Source organism: Cucurbita pepo, chromosome 4 (assembly GCF_057944985.1).
Source record: "Cucurbita pepo subsp. pepo isolate OVF chromosome 4, ASM5794498v1, whole genome shotgun sequence".
NCBI lineage: Eukaryota > Viridiplantae > Streptophyta > Magnoliopsida > Cucurbitales > Cucurbitaceae > Cucurbita > Cucurbita pepo.
The window spans coordinates 9,358,053-9,371,920 of record NC_141801.1 but is presented as its reverse complement, the minus strand read 5'-3'; the positions used below and the strand labels follow the sequence as shown (position 1 = coordinate 9,371,920).

Here is a 13,868-nt window from a genome sequence, read left to right as displayed (position 1 = left end):
AGTTATTAAATTTTCGCCTAGATATTCTAAGACAAAGTAAATAATTAAATATAAAATTATTCATTAATCCGTATTCTCTCGTCCCTTAACACCCCGACGCAGGAGCGGGAGACGTCCATGCGCGCAGCCAACAGCAGAACTATCGTTCGCACAGTGGACCAGGTGTGAAGATTCAATCAAAGACGTTTTGTGGATCGATAATAGCTAAGCATCAAGTGGCGTGGGACAGGATCAGGGTTAGGGTCCAGTTGATTGGGCATTTATTTGAGAATTATATTATAAGGTCATTTAAATGCAACATAAATTATTACTATTATTATTATTATTATTACTACTACATATATTGGTAGCAGAGGATTTAGTATTGTGCACGATCCAGCTGTAAAGAACAATGTTACCGCTGTTTCATTATTATTGCAATAATACTCACTATTTCTCACTCTCTACTAAGGCTGCCGCCGTTTAATTTTTTATTTTTATTTTTTTGTACAAAATTATATAAAAATTGCATTTATCTTGGTCGTTGGATTGCCTTTTACTGATGTCATAAAACATTTATTTATTTTTATTTTCATTTTATGTTATTTCTCCGAGGCGATGTCATACGTAAAAAGAAATAGACTCATAAGATGATCAAGACAAAAATAACTTTCGCACGTTTTCTACTGATCCATGTACATGATTTGTGTAGACATTAGGGCTCTGAATACATACTTCTCGATTATAAAATAACTAGTAGATCGATATATTTCGTGAGACAATCGAGAATGAATCGAAAGACAAAATAAATCATGGATTGAGCCAAACCCTTTTGAGAACTTGCTTAAGAACAAGAAAAATAGCTACAACTGAAAAATAATGTTTAACAAAATTATTTATTACCATCGATAAAATGTTATTAACTTGATTTTGGGTATTCGTGTTTTGGTTAACATTAACGTGAATTTAAGAAATAATAATATTTTATTATTTCTCGAGTTATTTATGACATCGTACTCATAAGTAGAATGGTACTTTAGATACTCCACTGAACAAATTAAATATTATTATTTATTTTGTTGTTTTTTTAATAGACTTTACCAAATTAGTTTTCGTATTGATGTATTTTTCTAAGCTCAATTAATGTAGGATAGAGAATCGAAACTCCGACTTAAAAGATATTTCTTTAAAAAAAAAATTACAAATTCAAATTTAATATTAAAAAGACTCACCACCTAAAACATTATTATATAATTAATGTAGCAAATCTCGGAAATTATACGCTATTGTCGTTAACCCAATGAATTTAGTGATATTTAATTATAAAATATTATTGAAATTATTATAATGTTTTACAGTATTAATAAAAATTATATTGATTATTTATTTATTTATTTATTTGTTAGCTAATTAAACTAATAGGAATACTTTTAAAACTCTTTTAAAACTATTTTACAATTAAAAAAAAAAAAAAAAAAACCGCTCTTTGTCGCCTCAAGCATTCGAACCCCGGCCAGTTCTTGTGAGTTTCACTTTCGACAGGAGCATAGCTGTGGCGGAATCGCTTCCAGGTTCCTCCAGAAGTTTGATGCTGCGATTTGCTCCAAATCTTCTTCGCAGATTCTCAAACCGTGCCACTTCCACGATCCATTTATATCGATTTACCCATTGCACGTTCTTCGAACACCATCGGCCACAGCAACAATTGCTGTTGCGCTTCATCACTGGCTCCGCTTCGAGCCCTAGCCTCTCGGTATGGAGGAGGAAGAAGGAAATGGGCAAGGAGGGGTTGATTGTAGTCAAAGAGCTCAAGAGGATTCAGTCCAATCTCATTCGTCTCGACCGATTCATTTCCTCCCATGTCTCTCGCTTGCTCAAGTCCGATCTTGTTGCGGTTCTCGTCGAGCTTCAGAGGCAGAACCAGGTCTTTCTGTGCATGAAGGTATGCCCTCTTTTTGCTCTCTCAATCTATCTGTCTTGTCCTGCCTTCCATGACATACAATGAATTTCTAGGGAGATAAAGTTGAAAGGTTCTCTCTGAAGCTCCATCGGCGAAACGTGAATTCGATCAATCTATTGCTGTAATGTGTTGAGTTCATTAAGAATTTTGTTGTTTGGATGCATTACTTATGTAGGAATAATCTTGAATTTTGTCGAACCGTGGCATGTTTAAGATTGGGTATGCTTTTCTTCGATTTTTATTCATCTCTGGGCTTGTAGGAAAATTTCCCGTTCAAGTATTTGATGATTGCATTCTGAAGAGGTAGAAAGTTATGGTGAACGTTGTGGAAGTATTGATGGAGAATATAGATAGCCCACTATAACTTGCAAACCATCATTTAAGTCAAATAGAATTAGGAACAATTGCTGTGTTAGCCTTGGGCAGCCTATGGACTTGTGACATGGAGAAAAGTTTCATACATCGAGATAAGGGTAGGAATAGTTCCCTCAACTGGTTGGGTGTATAGGAGATATAATCTTAAAGGACGATTTCAAAAAATTAGGCTGAATCCCAACAGGTTAGTTGAGACTATGGCCGTGAACGAGGATGTTATTGACTGATATAGCCTATAGCATAAGCCACTAATGACGATTTCAAGTTCGAAAGACTCATTCAGTGGGTAGGGCTGGAGGATGCCTTGAGGATAGGGTGGCTCTTTGGGGTCGGGTAGTGATAGACTCCTATTAGATATGTATAAAAGAGAAGGCATATGAGGAAATAGAGTGGGGAAAAGGAAGTTGTTACAAGTTTGTTAGAAATGGGCCCAAAGGAAGCTTTAAATGAGTGGGCAGTGAGTTTATGTATGTAGAGTGCAGGAGAGAGCTGAAGGGATATCTTTTTGCGTAATGATTTTGTGTGAGATTCTTGTGGGAGAGAGGGGAAGCTCTAGAATTCTTCCCTTAACATTGTATGCTTATTGATAAAATATGCCCACTTCTTATAAGCCTCAGTTAGCTTGGGATTAGTCTTGAAGATAGCTCAGCATACGTCTTACAGATCAGTTGAATGCACGGAGTTGGATGCACGGAGCTTAAAGCTTTGTAACGTCTTATTAGAAAAACAATAGTGGCAATATTCCTACTTGGAGCCTAATGCTTTTGACGAAGAATTTTTGCAAAGCCAAAACCAAAAATAACTACTAGATCTTTGGGAGAAGTGGGGGATCAACTCCATTAGATATATATAGTTATTCAAGAGTTAATTTGTCATTAAGATTTTCTTTGGAAGCCAAGATCCAAAAATGAGGAGGTAAAATTCCAGCATTGATGAATGAGGACCTCCTTTGAGGAGAGCAAGCAGAGTCTGGAGAGTAGACATGAAAGAGGTGAATCAACTTTCCTAATGTTCTCCAAAGTAGAGTATTCTTGCCATTATGGACACGAACTCTATTTCTGTTAGCTAAATTAGATTTAGGCTCCAATATCTGATCTGAAACATATATGCTAGCAATAATCATCCTCTCAATAGAGGATCTTTTGTTTAAAAATCTCCATGTTCAGTAACCAAGAAAGAGACGTTTCTCTCTTTTAGATTGCCAAGAGTCCAAAACCACCAAACTGCTTAGGTAGTTTCATATCATTGCCGTTTTTCAGACTGCGAGTTTCCAAACTATTGGATGTCACAGGATCAGGAGGAGGGTTACATTTGGCGGAGAAAAATTGGAAGTATGCTAGCCTTTTTTCATATACAACATACACTATAACAGTGGTCCTTTGTTTATCTGGAGGCGAGGCATGAATAAAAATGTGTCCATGAGTGATATATATTAGAAACAGAAATTATAATATTATATTATTAATTGGGGATGAAATACACCATGACATAAGATGAATTACATAACTAGGCGTGTATACCTCCTTTAGTGACAGTAAAGTACTTTCACAAATAAAAATCCACTTATTGACCTTTAAGTATAATAAATAAATAAAATCTACTTATGCTTAATTATGTGTTTCGTTGTAGGCATTTGAGTAATCTACATTACTTTATCACCCTTTTGTGTCGAAGCGATATTGAACGACAAGTTTGAAAATATTAGATGGTCGGAAACAATTTGGTGTTTGTTTTTAGATTTCTTTTAAAATGATGCATGCCTAGGCCCTTATATCCTAAAACATTTACTCTGTTCTTGTCTTGGTAATCTACTCTATTGTCTTGGAGAATAACATTCTCCAACTCTTGTAGTTTGTTACTTTACGAAGGCATCATTTATATTTTTTTTAAAATTGCCCCTTCTTAAGTTGATAGAAACCTTTGCTTTTACACCCATTGATTGCTTTTTTGACCTCTTTCTTGCCCCTTCAGTTGTATAACGTGGTTCGTAAAGAAGTATGGTACCGTCCCGACATGTTCTTTTATAGGGACATGCTCATGATGCTTGCGAAAAATAAAAGGGTGGAAGAAACGAAGCAAGTTTGGGAGGATCTAAAAGGAGAGGGAGTACTATTTGATCAGCATACTTTTGGAGATATCATGCGGGCATACTTGGATAATGCAATGCCCTCGGAGGCCATGGACATATATCGTGAAATGAGGCAATCTCCTGATAGGCCATTATCTTTACCTTTTCGTGTCATTTTGAAAGGGCTCGTTCCATACCCAGAATTGAGAGAACAAGTTAAAGATGACTTCTTGGAGCTTTTCCCGGATATGATCGTCTATGACCCACCTGAAGACTTGTTTGAGGAAGATGAAGATATGTGCAAGAGTGTAAAATGATCGAGGAAATGGCTGATACGGTAGATTCTTTATAGTCTTTTTATACTTCGAGTTGCATTTAATAGGTTTTTAAACTTCAAAAAAAATCTATTAGGTATTGCATCGAGTTAGCTCTCTGAACTTTAAAAGTGCCTAATAAGATTCTAAACTTTCTTTTAGATACAAAATATACATTGTACTATTAGATACGAGAGATTTAGCAACACTAAATCCAATTGTGTGTTTATTAAGTTTGTGAGTCACTTTTAAACTTGAGAAATCTCCTTGTCTGTGAAAGGTCGGAAAGAACTTGTAGTTTAACAGGTTGGGATCATGTAATCGGTCGATAGGATACTCGCCCGTCTACTATGTTCGGTGATCCTTTTGCTGATAGATACAGTCTCAAATCATTGCTCATTTTTGCCATATTTGTAATTTTTATGAAATTTTACATTTTTAATACAATGTAACTTTTCAATTTGGGTAAATTTTGAATGAAATTAGATAGAAAACATGAAAATCTAAGCTGTTTTATACAATTTTCTTAAACAGGGGGAATTATGAATACTATACGGGTAGGAAGATAAGAGAGCAATGATGATAGTACACGAGAAATGAAGTAAAGCAGTACAATGAGGATGAAAGGAGAGCAAGTACAAAGTAAAGGAATGTACTACAGATTTTCTCAAGAGGAAGAAAGGAAGTGTAGTACATATTTTCCTTCTCAATTTTAGGGTGTAGTACTCAAACTAAAAGCTTCCCCTCCCCCATCCACCTTCTATAAAAACACATAGGCATGGAGAGCAAACCAAGATTGAAGAAGCTATTAGAGGTAGAAGAATCCTATAGGGGCTGCCCGAGACCACATGTCGTTGCACTTAGTGTCTCGCGATATGTGTTCTCAGGTCGCCCCTGCAGGCTTCTTGTCTACCGTTTTTATGTTTTCAATTCATAGTGGATTGAGTTCATTTATGGTTTCCTCTTCCCTGCACACTTCCTGTCTTCCGTTTTTATGTTTTAGATTCAGAGTGGATCAAGTTCATTTGTGGGTACTTCCTCTTGCAGACTTCTTATCGTTTTTATGTTTCAGATTCACAGCCGATCGAGTTGATTTATGCGTACCCAGTTCTATTTTTCTTTGATTATTTTGGAGTATAAGAAGAGAGAGCAAAGTTGGAGTAGCGTATGAGATGGCGTAGCGGTAAAAAACAGGATATGTGACGGATTTCTCTTTCGTTATTCCCACGAATTGTCCCGGCTTTCTTTTCCTTTTCCTCTTATTCACTTTCTTTCCTCTTTACTTTTTTTTTTCTTTTCGATTCTATCAGTTGCCCTTTCATTTATGTAAAAAAAACTTGGTTGTAATTTGTGGGATCCGACCTTTGTGTCTACCATATAATTAGATGTCGAATGACGTAGAAAATGTAAGTTTTAGAAATTAAAATTTGAATGGAAAAAACGATTTACTTAGCTCCCATTTGATAACCAATTTAAATAGGTTTTTGAAATTATAGACTGACGAAACAAGAAAATCATAAATATAATTAGTATTTATTTTTTTTGTAAATATTTAATAAAGCTTATTAATTTATAAGCACAGAAGTTAATACTGTAAATGAATAATAAGTGACATTCTACCAATAATATTTTATATAGAATATTAGCTATATGAATTAATGACAGTTGCAATATTAGGAAAAAAAATATATTTTCCAATTTGTAAATATAAAATATATATAACTTTTTCCTTGTTATTTTCTAATTTTATCTTAATTGTGTATCAACGTATATATCCATAATATATTTAGAATACTTTTATATTTATATTTGGTCATTTAAATACAAAATATAAAATGTAGAAGTCATATAATTGATATACCAAATCTATTTTCAATATGCTTGTGATACACCATTAAAAGTAAAATTGAAGAAAAAAAAAACATAAAAAATAGATTTTATTTATTTTTAATATATTTAAAAATATAAAAAATCATCACACAAATATATATATAATATATATATTGACTTTGAATTCTCATTTTCTATTTCTCATATTCGATTTTTGAAACATTATAGTATTTAGCAATTGTTCAATATACATGCTCGAGTAGTAGCATGAGTAACTTAACTTACCTTCGATAAAATAAAAAAAAAAAATTGAAACAAACATAAAGCAGATGTTTATGCTCAATAAATCATAAATTGATGAGATAATTAAAAATAATTAAAATCGAACTTCGTATAAAACTTGAAAATAAAAGGGAAAAAACTTACTTTATTAAAAAGAAATTAGACTAAGGTTTAATTGTGTTTAGCAATACGAATAGAGTTCACAACTCAACTAAGCCCTGCCTTCTATTTTCGAAGATTTAGCTGTCGGGTTGTTCTTTTTTTAATCATTAAAAAAAAATCTTATTATCTACAAGAATGTTACGTCAATATCTAGAATCTCATAAAATTTAAATATCAAACATACACAAGTCATAATGTATCACTAACCTCGGTTACAAATGTCAAATATTCTTAATTTTTATAATAATTTAAAAAATAGGGTAAGGTAGAGTTGAATTATAACTGTATTTTCGTGTTGACACGAATAAAAAAATGTCAACTTACGAACAAACTCAAACTCTGATGTTTGGTTTACTTATTTATTTTTTCATTAAAAATGGAATTATTAATTAGTTTTCAGGAACGACGCTGTTATTTGTATTAATTTTTTTAATAATTTTCTAAGAACCGTTGCTTGAGCTGATATCATGGTTCGAGCGGCACAAGGTTTTGGCCTCGTAGAGAGCCGTTGGTCTTGCTGATGCCATTCACCTTCAACGCACTTGCTTGTTATTTTATTTATGATTTGATTTAGAGTATATTTTATTTTATTCTCAGTATTTAACTATTTTATATTTACTTTTTGTATCATGTTTAAAGGATATCAATGTCAATGACAATCATATTTTTTAATCATATTTTCTATCTCATCCTTAACGGGTTCTTCAAATTCACACAGAAGAAGAAGAATGAGACGTCCAATTCGCCATACCAGAAGTGTTGAAGCTCCCGGGATTTCTGTATTACTTCCTTGATCTCTACATCTATCTCACAATTACTGTAGAAGCTCTGTGATTCTAGTTTTTTGAAGTGATCGCACTCTTGAACTCGCTGAGCGGCCATATCTGAATTACGCATTCCCATACATGGAGTCTCCGCAAGGTGGATCCGAGAGGGATAAACCGCCGGACTCTTCCTCGTCCACTTCTCCCGTCTCCGTCGTTTCCAGTTTCTGGAAAGGTAATAGTCTAATTGTAAATCGTGTTCTCTCTCAATTCTTGTGCTTACTAGCTTAAGAAAATTACGTATTCTATGTTATGTTCTGATTCACAGCAGGGGCATTCATTTGTTAACTACGGGTATTATGCTTGATTTCTATGCGTTAGTTTGAATTTTGAGCTCAATTTTATTTAAGAAGACTAGAATTTTTATACTGAGAGGTTCTTGTCCATTGGAGAAAGGTAGTATGTCGCAATGCGAATTGTTGAGTTAAATTGTACTAACGAATATCAAAGGCATTTTGTGCTTTTGGATATGAAGTTCCAGTAAGACTATCAATTGCTGTCTCTTTGATTTAAGACTGCCTTGAAAAATTTACCCTCTTCTAACACAAAATGGTCATTGGTTTCCTATTTGCAGAGTTTGATTTAGAGGAGGAGAAAAATGCATTGGATGAACAAGGACTTAGGATAGCTGAAAACCAAGAAAATAGCCAGAAAAATCGTCGGAAGCTTGCAGAAAGTACAAGAGGTTGTTGCTCATGTCCCCTTCTGTTATTCTTACAATTTTTCCTCTGAAAATATCTTTGCTAACGCTTTTCATTTTTAAAATTATTTTAATTGGGAACTCTGACAGATTTCAAGAAGGCTTCACCAGAGGATAAATTGAACTTGTATAATTCTCTACTTAAAAGTTACCAAGAGGAAGTTGACAATCTCACGAAGAGGGCAAAATTTGGAGAAAATTCTTTTCTTAACATCTATCAGAAACTTTATGAGGCTCCTGATCCTTATCCTGCTCTTGCTTCAATTGGTGTAAGTGCCAAAGACATTCATATGGGTGTTGCATTTAAGCAGCATCAGTGATTTGAACTTGTGAACATTTTTCTTTTTCATTATACTTTAATCCTACTTAATAGTATGGAATCTCTTTGAAAATATTTTTGTTGTACAACCAGATGTGAGCCTGATTTGGTAGAGTGTGAAGTATATTATGACAAAAGAAAAAAAGGAAGAAATATCGAAGTACTAGGATGAACAATGTGGAACGTTTCAGAAAAGTTTCTCCATGTTCTGTATTCACTAATCCATAAATATATACTGAACTTATGAACGATCACGTGAAGTCTGAATTCACTGTCTTCTTGCGTCTCAATGGGGTAATGGAAATGAAGAACCATATTGATATGTTTTGTATTAAACCCTGTTGCTTTATGCTATTAGTCGTCTTTTAAAGATTTTGCTGCACAACGTTCTCTTTGCAGGAACAAGATTTGAAATTGTCTGAATTAGAATCTGAGAACAAGAAAATGAAAGTTGAGCTTGAGGAGTTTAGAACTGAAGCAACACATTTAAAGAATCAGCAGGCCACAATTAGAAGACTTGAAGAGCGCAATCGGCAATTGGAGCAACAGGTTACATTTTTTTTTTTGTATGCTGTGATGAATGATGATAATAGTACATTGACATTTTTCCATATAACTAAATGATACGATAACACTATGGAATGGATTGAATATTCTCTCATCAATTTCCAAACCACAACACCTTCAAATCAATTTTGACCAACCGAAGGTTTAGGTTTAGACACAATTCCATTGTTGGACACTTTGAGCTTGGTGGAGGTCCCTTGGTTCATATCACTAATACTGCTAGTCAGTCTTGAGAGAGTAATATTCTAGTAGTAAACCTTCCACCTGGTATTCTTCATATTGAAAACGGAATCAGCAGAACAACCAAGCCGATTCATGCAGTAAAAAATATATTAAGAAATTGAATAGGACTAGCACATTCAAATTATACAAACAAATCTTGATTTTAGAGAATTAAAATTGGTCACTGGAAAAATTAGGTAGTTAATCATTACACTCTTCCTCGTTTCATCTGTTAATCTTATTTTAGTTGTCTAGATGGAGGAGAAAATTAAGGAAATTGTGGATATCAAGCAACGCAGTCTGGCAGAAGAAAACCAGAAGGCATTAGATGCAATAAAAGAAAGGTACCTTTCCTGTAGGGTTAATGGAATTGAACAAGTCTATATATGAGATATTTAGAATGTAAATGGCAATATCGATTAGATATGATGAAATAGTTTTGTGGGGATACATAGATTTTCTTCTTAAACTCAAATAGAAAATTCTATCAAATTAAAATGTTCTTAGTTTTGTTAGTATCTAATAAAGGAAAAGCTTCTATGATTCCCTCTTGTCACAATGGAGCAGATTTATTCTTATTCTTACTATTATTGCAATTATTCTATGATAGGACATTATTTTGTATCGATGATATCGAGAATTGATTTCTTTTTCCCATAGGACATTAATCTGGTTGAATAACAAATTCTTACTATTATTGCAATATGATTCCCTCTTGTCACAATGTCTATCATATCTTCTTCCTCCTCCCCATCCACCATCTCCAACACGATCTCAACTACCAGGGCGTCGACCTTTGGCCCAATCCCTCTTCACCACGCTGTCACAATCCATCCCACAAAAAACAACTTCATCATATGGCGCGCCCAGCTCCTCCCCTACCTACGAAGTACGAAGCTTATGGGCTACGTCGATGGCACCATTGCCGCACCTGCCAAGTTGGTCCCTTCCTCAACCACTGCTGGTGCTGACCTGGGTATTTCTAGAGACGTCATACCTGGGCACCTGACCTGTCAAGCTTACTCCTTATTAAAAGTTTTTGGGTGTGCTTGTTGGCCTCATCTTCGCCCTTATAACAAACAAAAACTCTCTTTTCGATCCAAGGGATGTGTCTTTCTAGGCTACAGTTCTTTACATAAAGGGTATAAGTGTCTTGACACCGATTCTGGTCGTGTCTATATTTCTAGAGATTTCATATTTGATGTGAATGTTTTTCCGTTCAAGAGAGCCCCACCCAATTCTTCCCCAACCTTGCAGCCGACGCACAATGCCCCTAATTTGTGTACCTTGCATTTGGGTAGCAGCAGTACTAATTTGGATAATGATCATATGCATATATATGTGCCTACTAACTCTTTGGATGCAGAAAATCTGGTGTCCACATCAGCTTCGGAATTGTCGCTGCAATCCTCCGCGTCGCTGTCGCGCGAAGCGGCGTTGGATGTTTCGTGAATGATTGGGGCCTCGATCCTCCGCCAGCAAATGATATTACACAATACCCGGTCGGATCCTCAGCCACTGGTCAACCGGCTGCTGTAGCACCGGTTGCTCCCCTCGCAACAACTGGTACAGCTGTCCACTCAATTGTGGATCCTGTACCTGCTACTCATCCGTATGGTACTCGATTGAAGCACAATATCAAGAAACCCAAGGTGCGTATAGATGGAATAGTAACATATTCTGTAGTTTGGTCTTCTGCCTCTGAACCTACTTCACATATTACTGCTATGGAGCATCCCCTCTGGCGTCAGACAATGAATGATGAATTTCAGGCACTTCTAAAAAATAAGACATGGCACTTAGTTCCTCATTGTGCTGGTCTTAACGTTATTGATTGTAAATGGGTTTTCAAACTCAAGCAAAAGCCAGATGGCTCTATTGATCGCTACAAAGCACGCTTGGTTGCTAATGGGTTTAAACAACAGTATGACGTTGATTATGATGATACCTTTAGTCTAGTTATTAAGCCCACTACCTTTCGGCTCTTATTATCTTTTGCTATTTCTCGTGGTTGGGCTATTCGGTAGATTGATATTCAAAATGCTTTTCTTCCTGGCTTTCTTAATGAAGATGTTTATATGAATCAGCCCCTAGATTTGTTGATTTTCAACATCCTGATTATCTCTGCAAGCTGGATAAGTCGCTTTATGGCCTCAAACAAGCTCCGCGTGTCTAGTATTCTCGCTTTACACCTTCAAAGGATGATGTCTCTCTTTTCATTTTTAACAAGACGGGCATTCATATGTATATTCTCATCTATGTTGATGACATTATTATCATCAGCTCATCTTCTACGGCTACTGAGAAACTTCTTACCCAGCTTCGGGATGATTTTGCCATCAAGGATCTTGGCATTGATTTTCTTGGGATTGAGGTCTGCCATACTTCCAATAGACTTGTTCTGACGAACATAATTACATTCAAGATTTATTGTCCAGAACCAATATGCTCACTTCCAAAGGTGTGCCCACACTTATGCTTCCTAGTGAGAAGTTGTTATTGGATGGAGGTGAAAAGCTCTCGCCTGAGGATACTACTCGCTATCGGAGTGTCGTTGGTGCTCTCCAATATTTGTCTCTGACACGTCCTGATATATCCTTCTATGTCAACAGAGCGTGTCAGTTCATGTCATCCCCGACTTCTGTACATTGGGCGGCAGTCAAACGAATTCTTCGTTATCTACATGACACTATTGATATGGGCTTGTGTCTTACAAAGTCCAGCACTGATTTGCTGAGTGCCTTTTCGGATGCTGATTGGGCCAGGAATCCTGATGATCGTCGAAGCACTGGAGGCTATGCGATCTTCTTTGGTGGCAATCTTATCTCCTAGAGTTCAAGGAAACAATCGACAATTTCTAGTTCTAGTACGGAGGCCGAATATAAGGCGGTTGTTGATGCCACTGCCGCATTAATCTGGATTCAAGTCCTCTTGTGTGAGCTCGGGATCTCGCAAGCACGAACGCCTAGCCTGTGGTGTGACAACATTGGTCCCACGTATCCATCCGCCAATCCAATCTTTCATCGATGGACGAAGCATGTTGAGGTTGATTATCACTTCGTTCATGAACGAGTATCGACTCGTCAGCTTGATGTGCGACTCATATCTTCCAAAGATAAGCTCGCCGATATCATGACAAAGCCACTGTCAGCTCCTTCTTTTAGCAGTTTTAGGCGTAATCTGAACTTAGTAGTACATCGTCCAGATTGAGGGGGTGTTAAACGTAGGATAGATCATATCTGTACATAGTACTAATTTATTTGTTTGTTACCATGAATCAAGGATAAGTTGGCTTACACACTAACCTTCTTTCAGGTATGCCCGAACTTTCGTATTTTTCTATACAATTGGGTTGCATATTTTGGTATTTACATGTCTTTACAGAATGTCAGCTCTGAGCCATCTAAGGTACCCCATCTTTCAACTGATTGTTTTTCTTTTCAATTCATTGATTTTTACCTTTTTTTTTTCTTTCTTCAGCAATGGTCCTGATGAATTTCTTGCTGGAGATAAACATCTAAACCTCCCTCATGCACTTTAATCTCCTTGAATTTTGGTCTCGTCAGGAATACAGAACAAATTTTCATTACAGAACGAACATGAAGAGTTCAAAAGTACTGTACTGTATAAATAGGACACAATTGAATGTAGCAGTGGCTTTTTGAGTTCTGTCTGCTCGTTTTAAGTGATCGTAATTTTGTGGTATAGAGAGGTTCATACAGTCTAAATTTATATCAGTTGAGCAAATTTTGGATTGGTAAGTTGAAGCTGTTAGGAATCACGGATCTCCACAATGGTATGATATTGTCCACGCTCTCATGGCCTTGCTTTGGGCTTCCCCAAAATGTCTCATACCAATGGAATAGTATTCATCACTTACAAACCTATGATCTTCCACTAAATTAACCAACGTCGGACTCACTCCAACAGCATCCTTATTCTTTCGATATTAATAAGCGGTCAATGAAAAAATGGCATTTAACTGGTTTGGATGTCATGATCGGGCTGTTTAAAGGTGCCTCGAATAAAATATTTAAATTGGTTTCTTTAGAAGTTACATGTAAAGGAGTGAACTTTAATTTAATTAAATTCTTGTTAAAAAATGTACCTTGAACCCATCCTAATTCATGAACATCACCAATGGACTCAAAACTTTTGTGTTTCATCAAAGATGTTTGAATCATGACTTCCAACTTGGTTGAATTGCAAATTATTCAATCTTTGTGATCTGGTTATTGTTAGTTCAACGATGTATATTGATATGGA

The 13,868-nt window shown here is 35.7% G+C and overlaps 2 protein-coding genes across 11 annotated transcripts; both read left to right on the top strand.

Moving 5' to 3' along the window:
* Positions 1–1,463: 1,463 nt before the first annotated feature.
* Positions 1,464–6,148, top strand: LOC111793872 (Pentatricopeptide repeat (PPR) superfamily protein). 3 transcript variants are annotated; one of them, XM_023675937.2, is made up of 3 exons: positions 1,464–1,921; positions 4,286–4,719; positions 5,769–6,148. In XM_023675937.2, the coding sequence occupies exons 1-2, from the start codon at positions 1,568–1,570 to the stop codon at positions 4,697–4,699; spliced, it is 768 nt and encodes a 255-aa protein (XP_023531705.1). In that variant the 5' UTR covers positions 1,464–1,567; the 3' UTR covers positions 4,700–4,719; positions 5,769–6,148. The 3 variants fall into 3 exon arrangements, with proteins under 3 accessions (XP_023531705.1, XP_023531706.1, XP_086979728.1); XM_023675938.2 differs by having other exon boundaries at positions 5,231–6,148; XM_087123602.1 differs by lacking the exon at positions 5,769–6,148 and having other exon boundaries at positions 1,465–1,921; positions 4,286–4,929.
* A 1,491-nt stretch (positions 6,149–7,639) lies between these two features.
* Positions 7,640–13,383, top strand: LOC147792997 (protein CASP-like). Of its 8 annotated transcripts, none has more exons than XR_015420652.1 (8): positions 7,640–7,969; positions 8,369–8,479; positions 8,585–8,763; positions 9,213–9,362; positions 9,858–9,946; positions 10,969–11,254; positions 11,690–12,825; positions 12,918–13,010. XR_015420652.1 is itself a non-coding variant. In XM_087123188.1 (8 exons), the coding sequence occupies exons 1-8, from the start codon at positions 7,876–7,878 to the stop codon at positions 13,092–13,094; spliced, it is 1,014 nt and encodes a 337-aa protein (XP_086979314.1). In that variant the 5' UTR covers positions 7,640–7,875; the 3' UTR covers positions 13,095–13,383. The 8 variants fall into 8 exon arrangements, 7 of the variants coding, with proteins under 7 accessions (XP_086979314.1, XP_086979313.1, XP_086979312.1 ...); XM_087123188.1 differs by lacking the exon at positions 11,690–12,825 and adding an exon at positions 13,083–13,383; XM_087123187.1 differs by lacking the exon at positions 11,690–12,825 and having other exon boundaries at positions 12,918–13,383.
* Positions 13,384–13,868: the final 485 nt, after the last annotated feature.

Excerpts from the sequence above, each read along its gene's own strand:
- LOC111793872 (XM_023675937.2), top strand. The coding sequence starts at position 1,568 with ATGCTGCGATTTGCTCCAAATCTTCTTCGCAGATTCTCAAACCGTGCC. Across the intron at positions 1,922-4,285 it reads AGGTCTTTCTGTGCATGAAG|TTGTATAACGTGGTTCGTAA; the intron begins GTATGCCCTCTT and ends TTGCCCCTTCAG.
- LOC147792997 (XM_087123185.1), top strand. The coding sequence starts at position 7,876 with ATGGAGTCTCCGCAAGGTGGATCCGAGAGGGATAAACCGCCGGACTCT. Across the intron at positions 9,363-9,857 it reads ATCGGCAATTGGAGCAACAG|ATGGAGGAGAAAATTAAGGA; the intron begins GTTACATTTTTT and ends TTAGTTGTCTAG. Across the intron at positions 9,947-10,968 it reads TTAGATGCAATAAAAGAAAG|AAAATCTGGTGTCCACATCA; the intron begins GTACCTTTCCTG and ends CTTTGGATGCAG.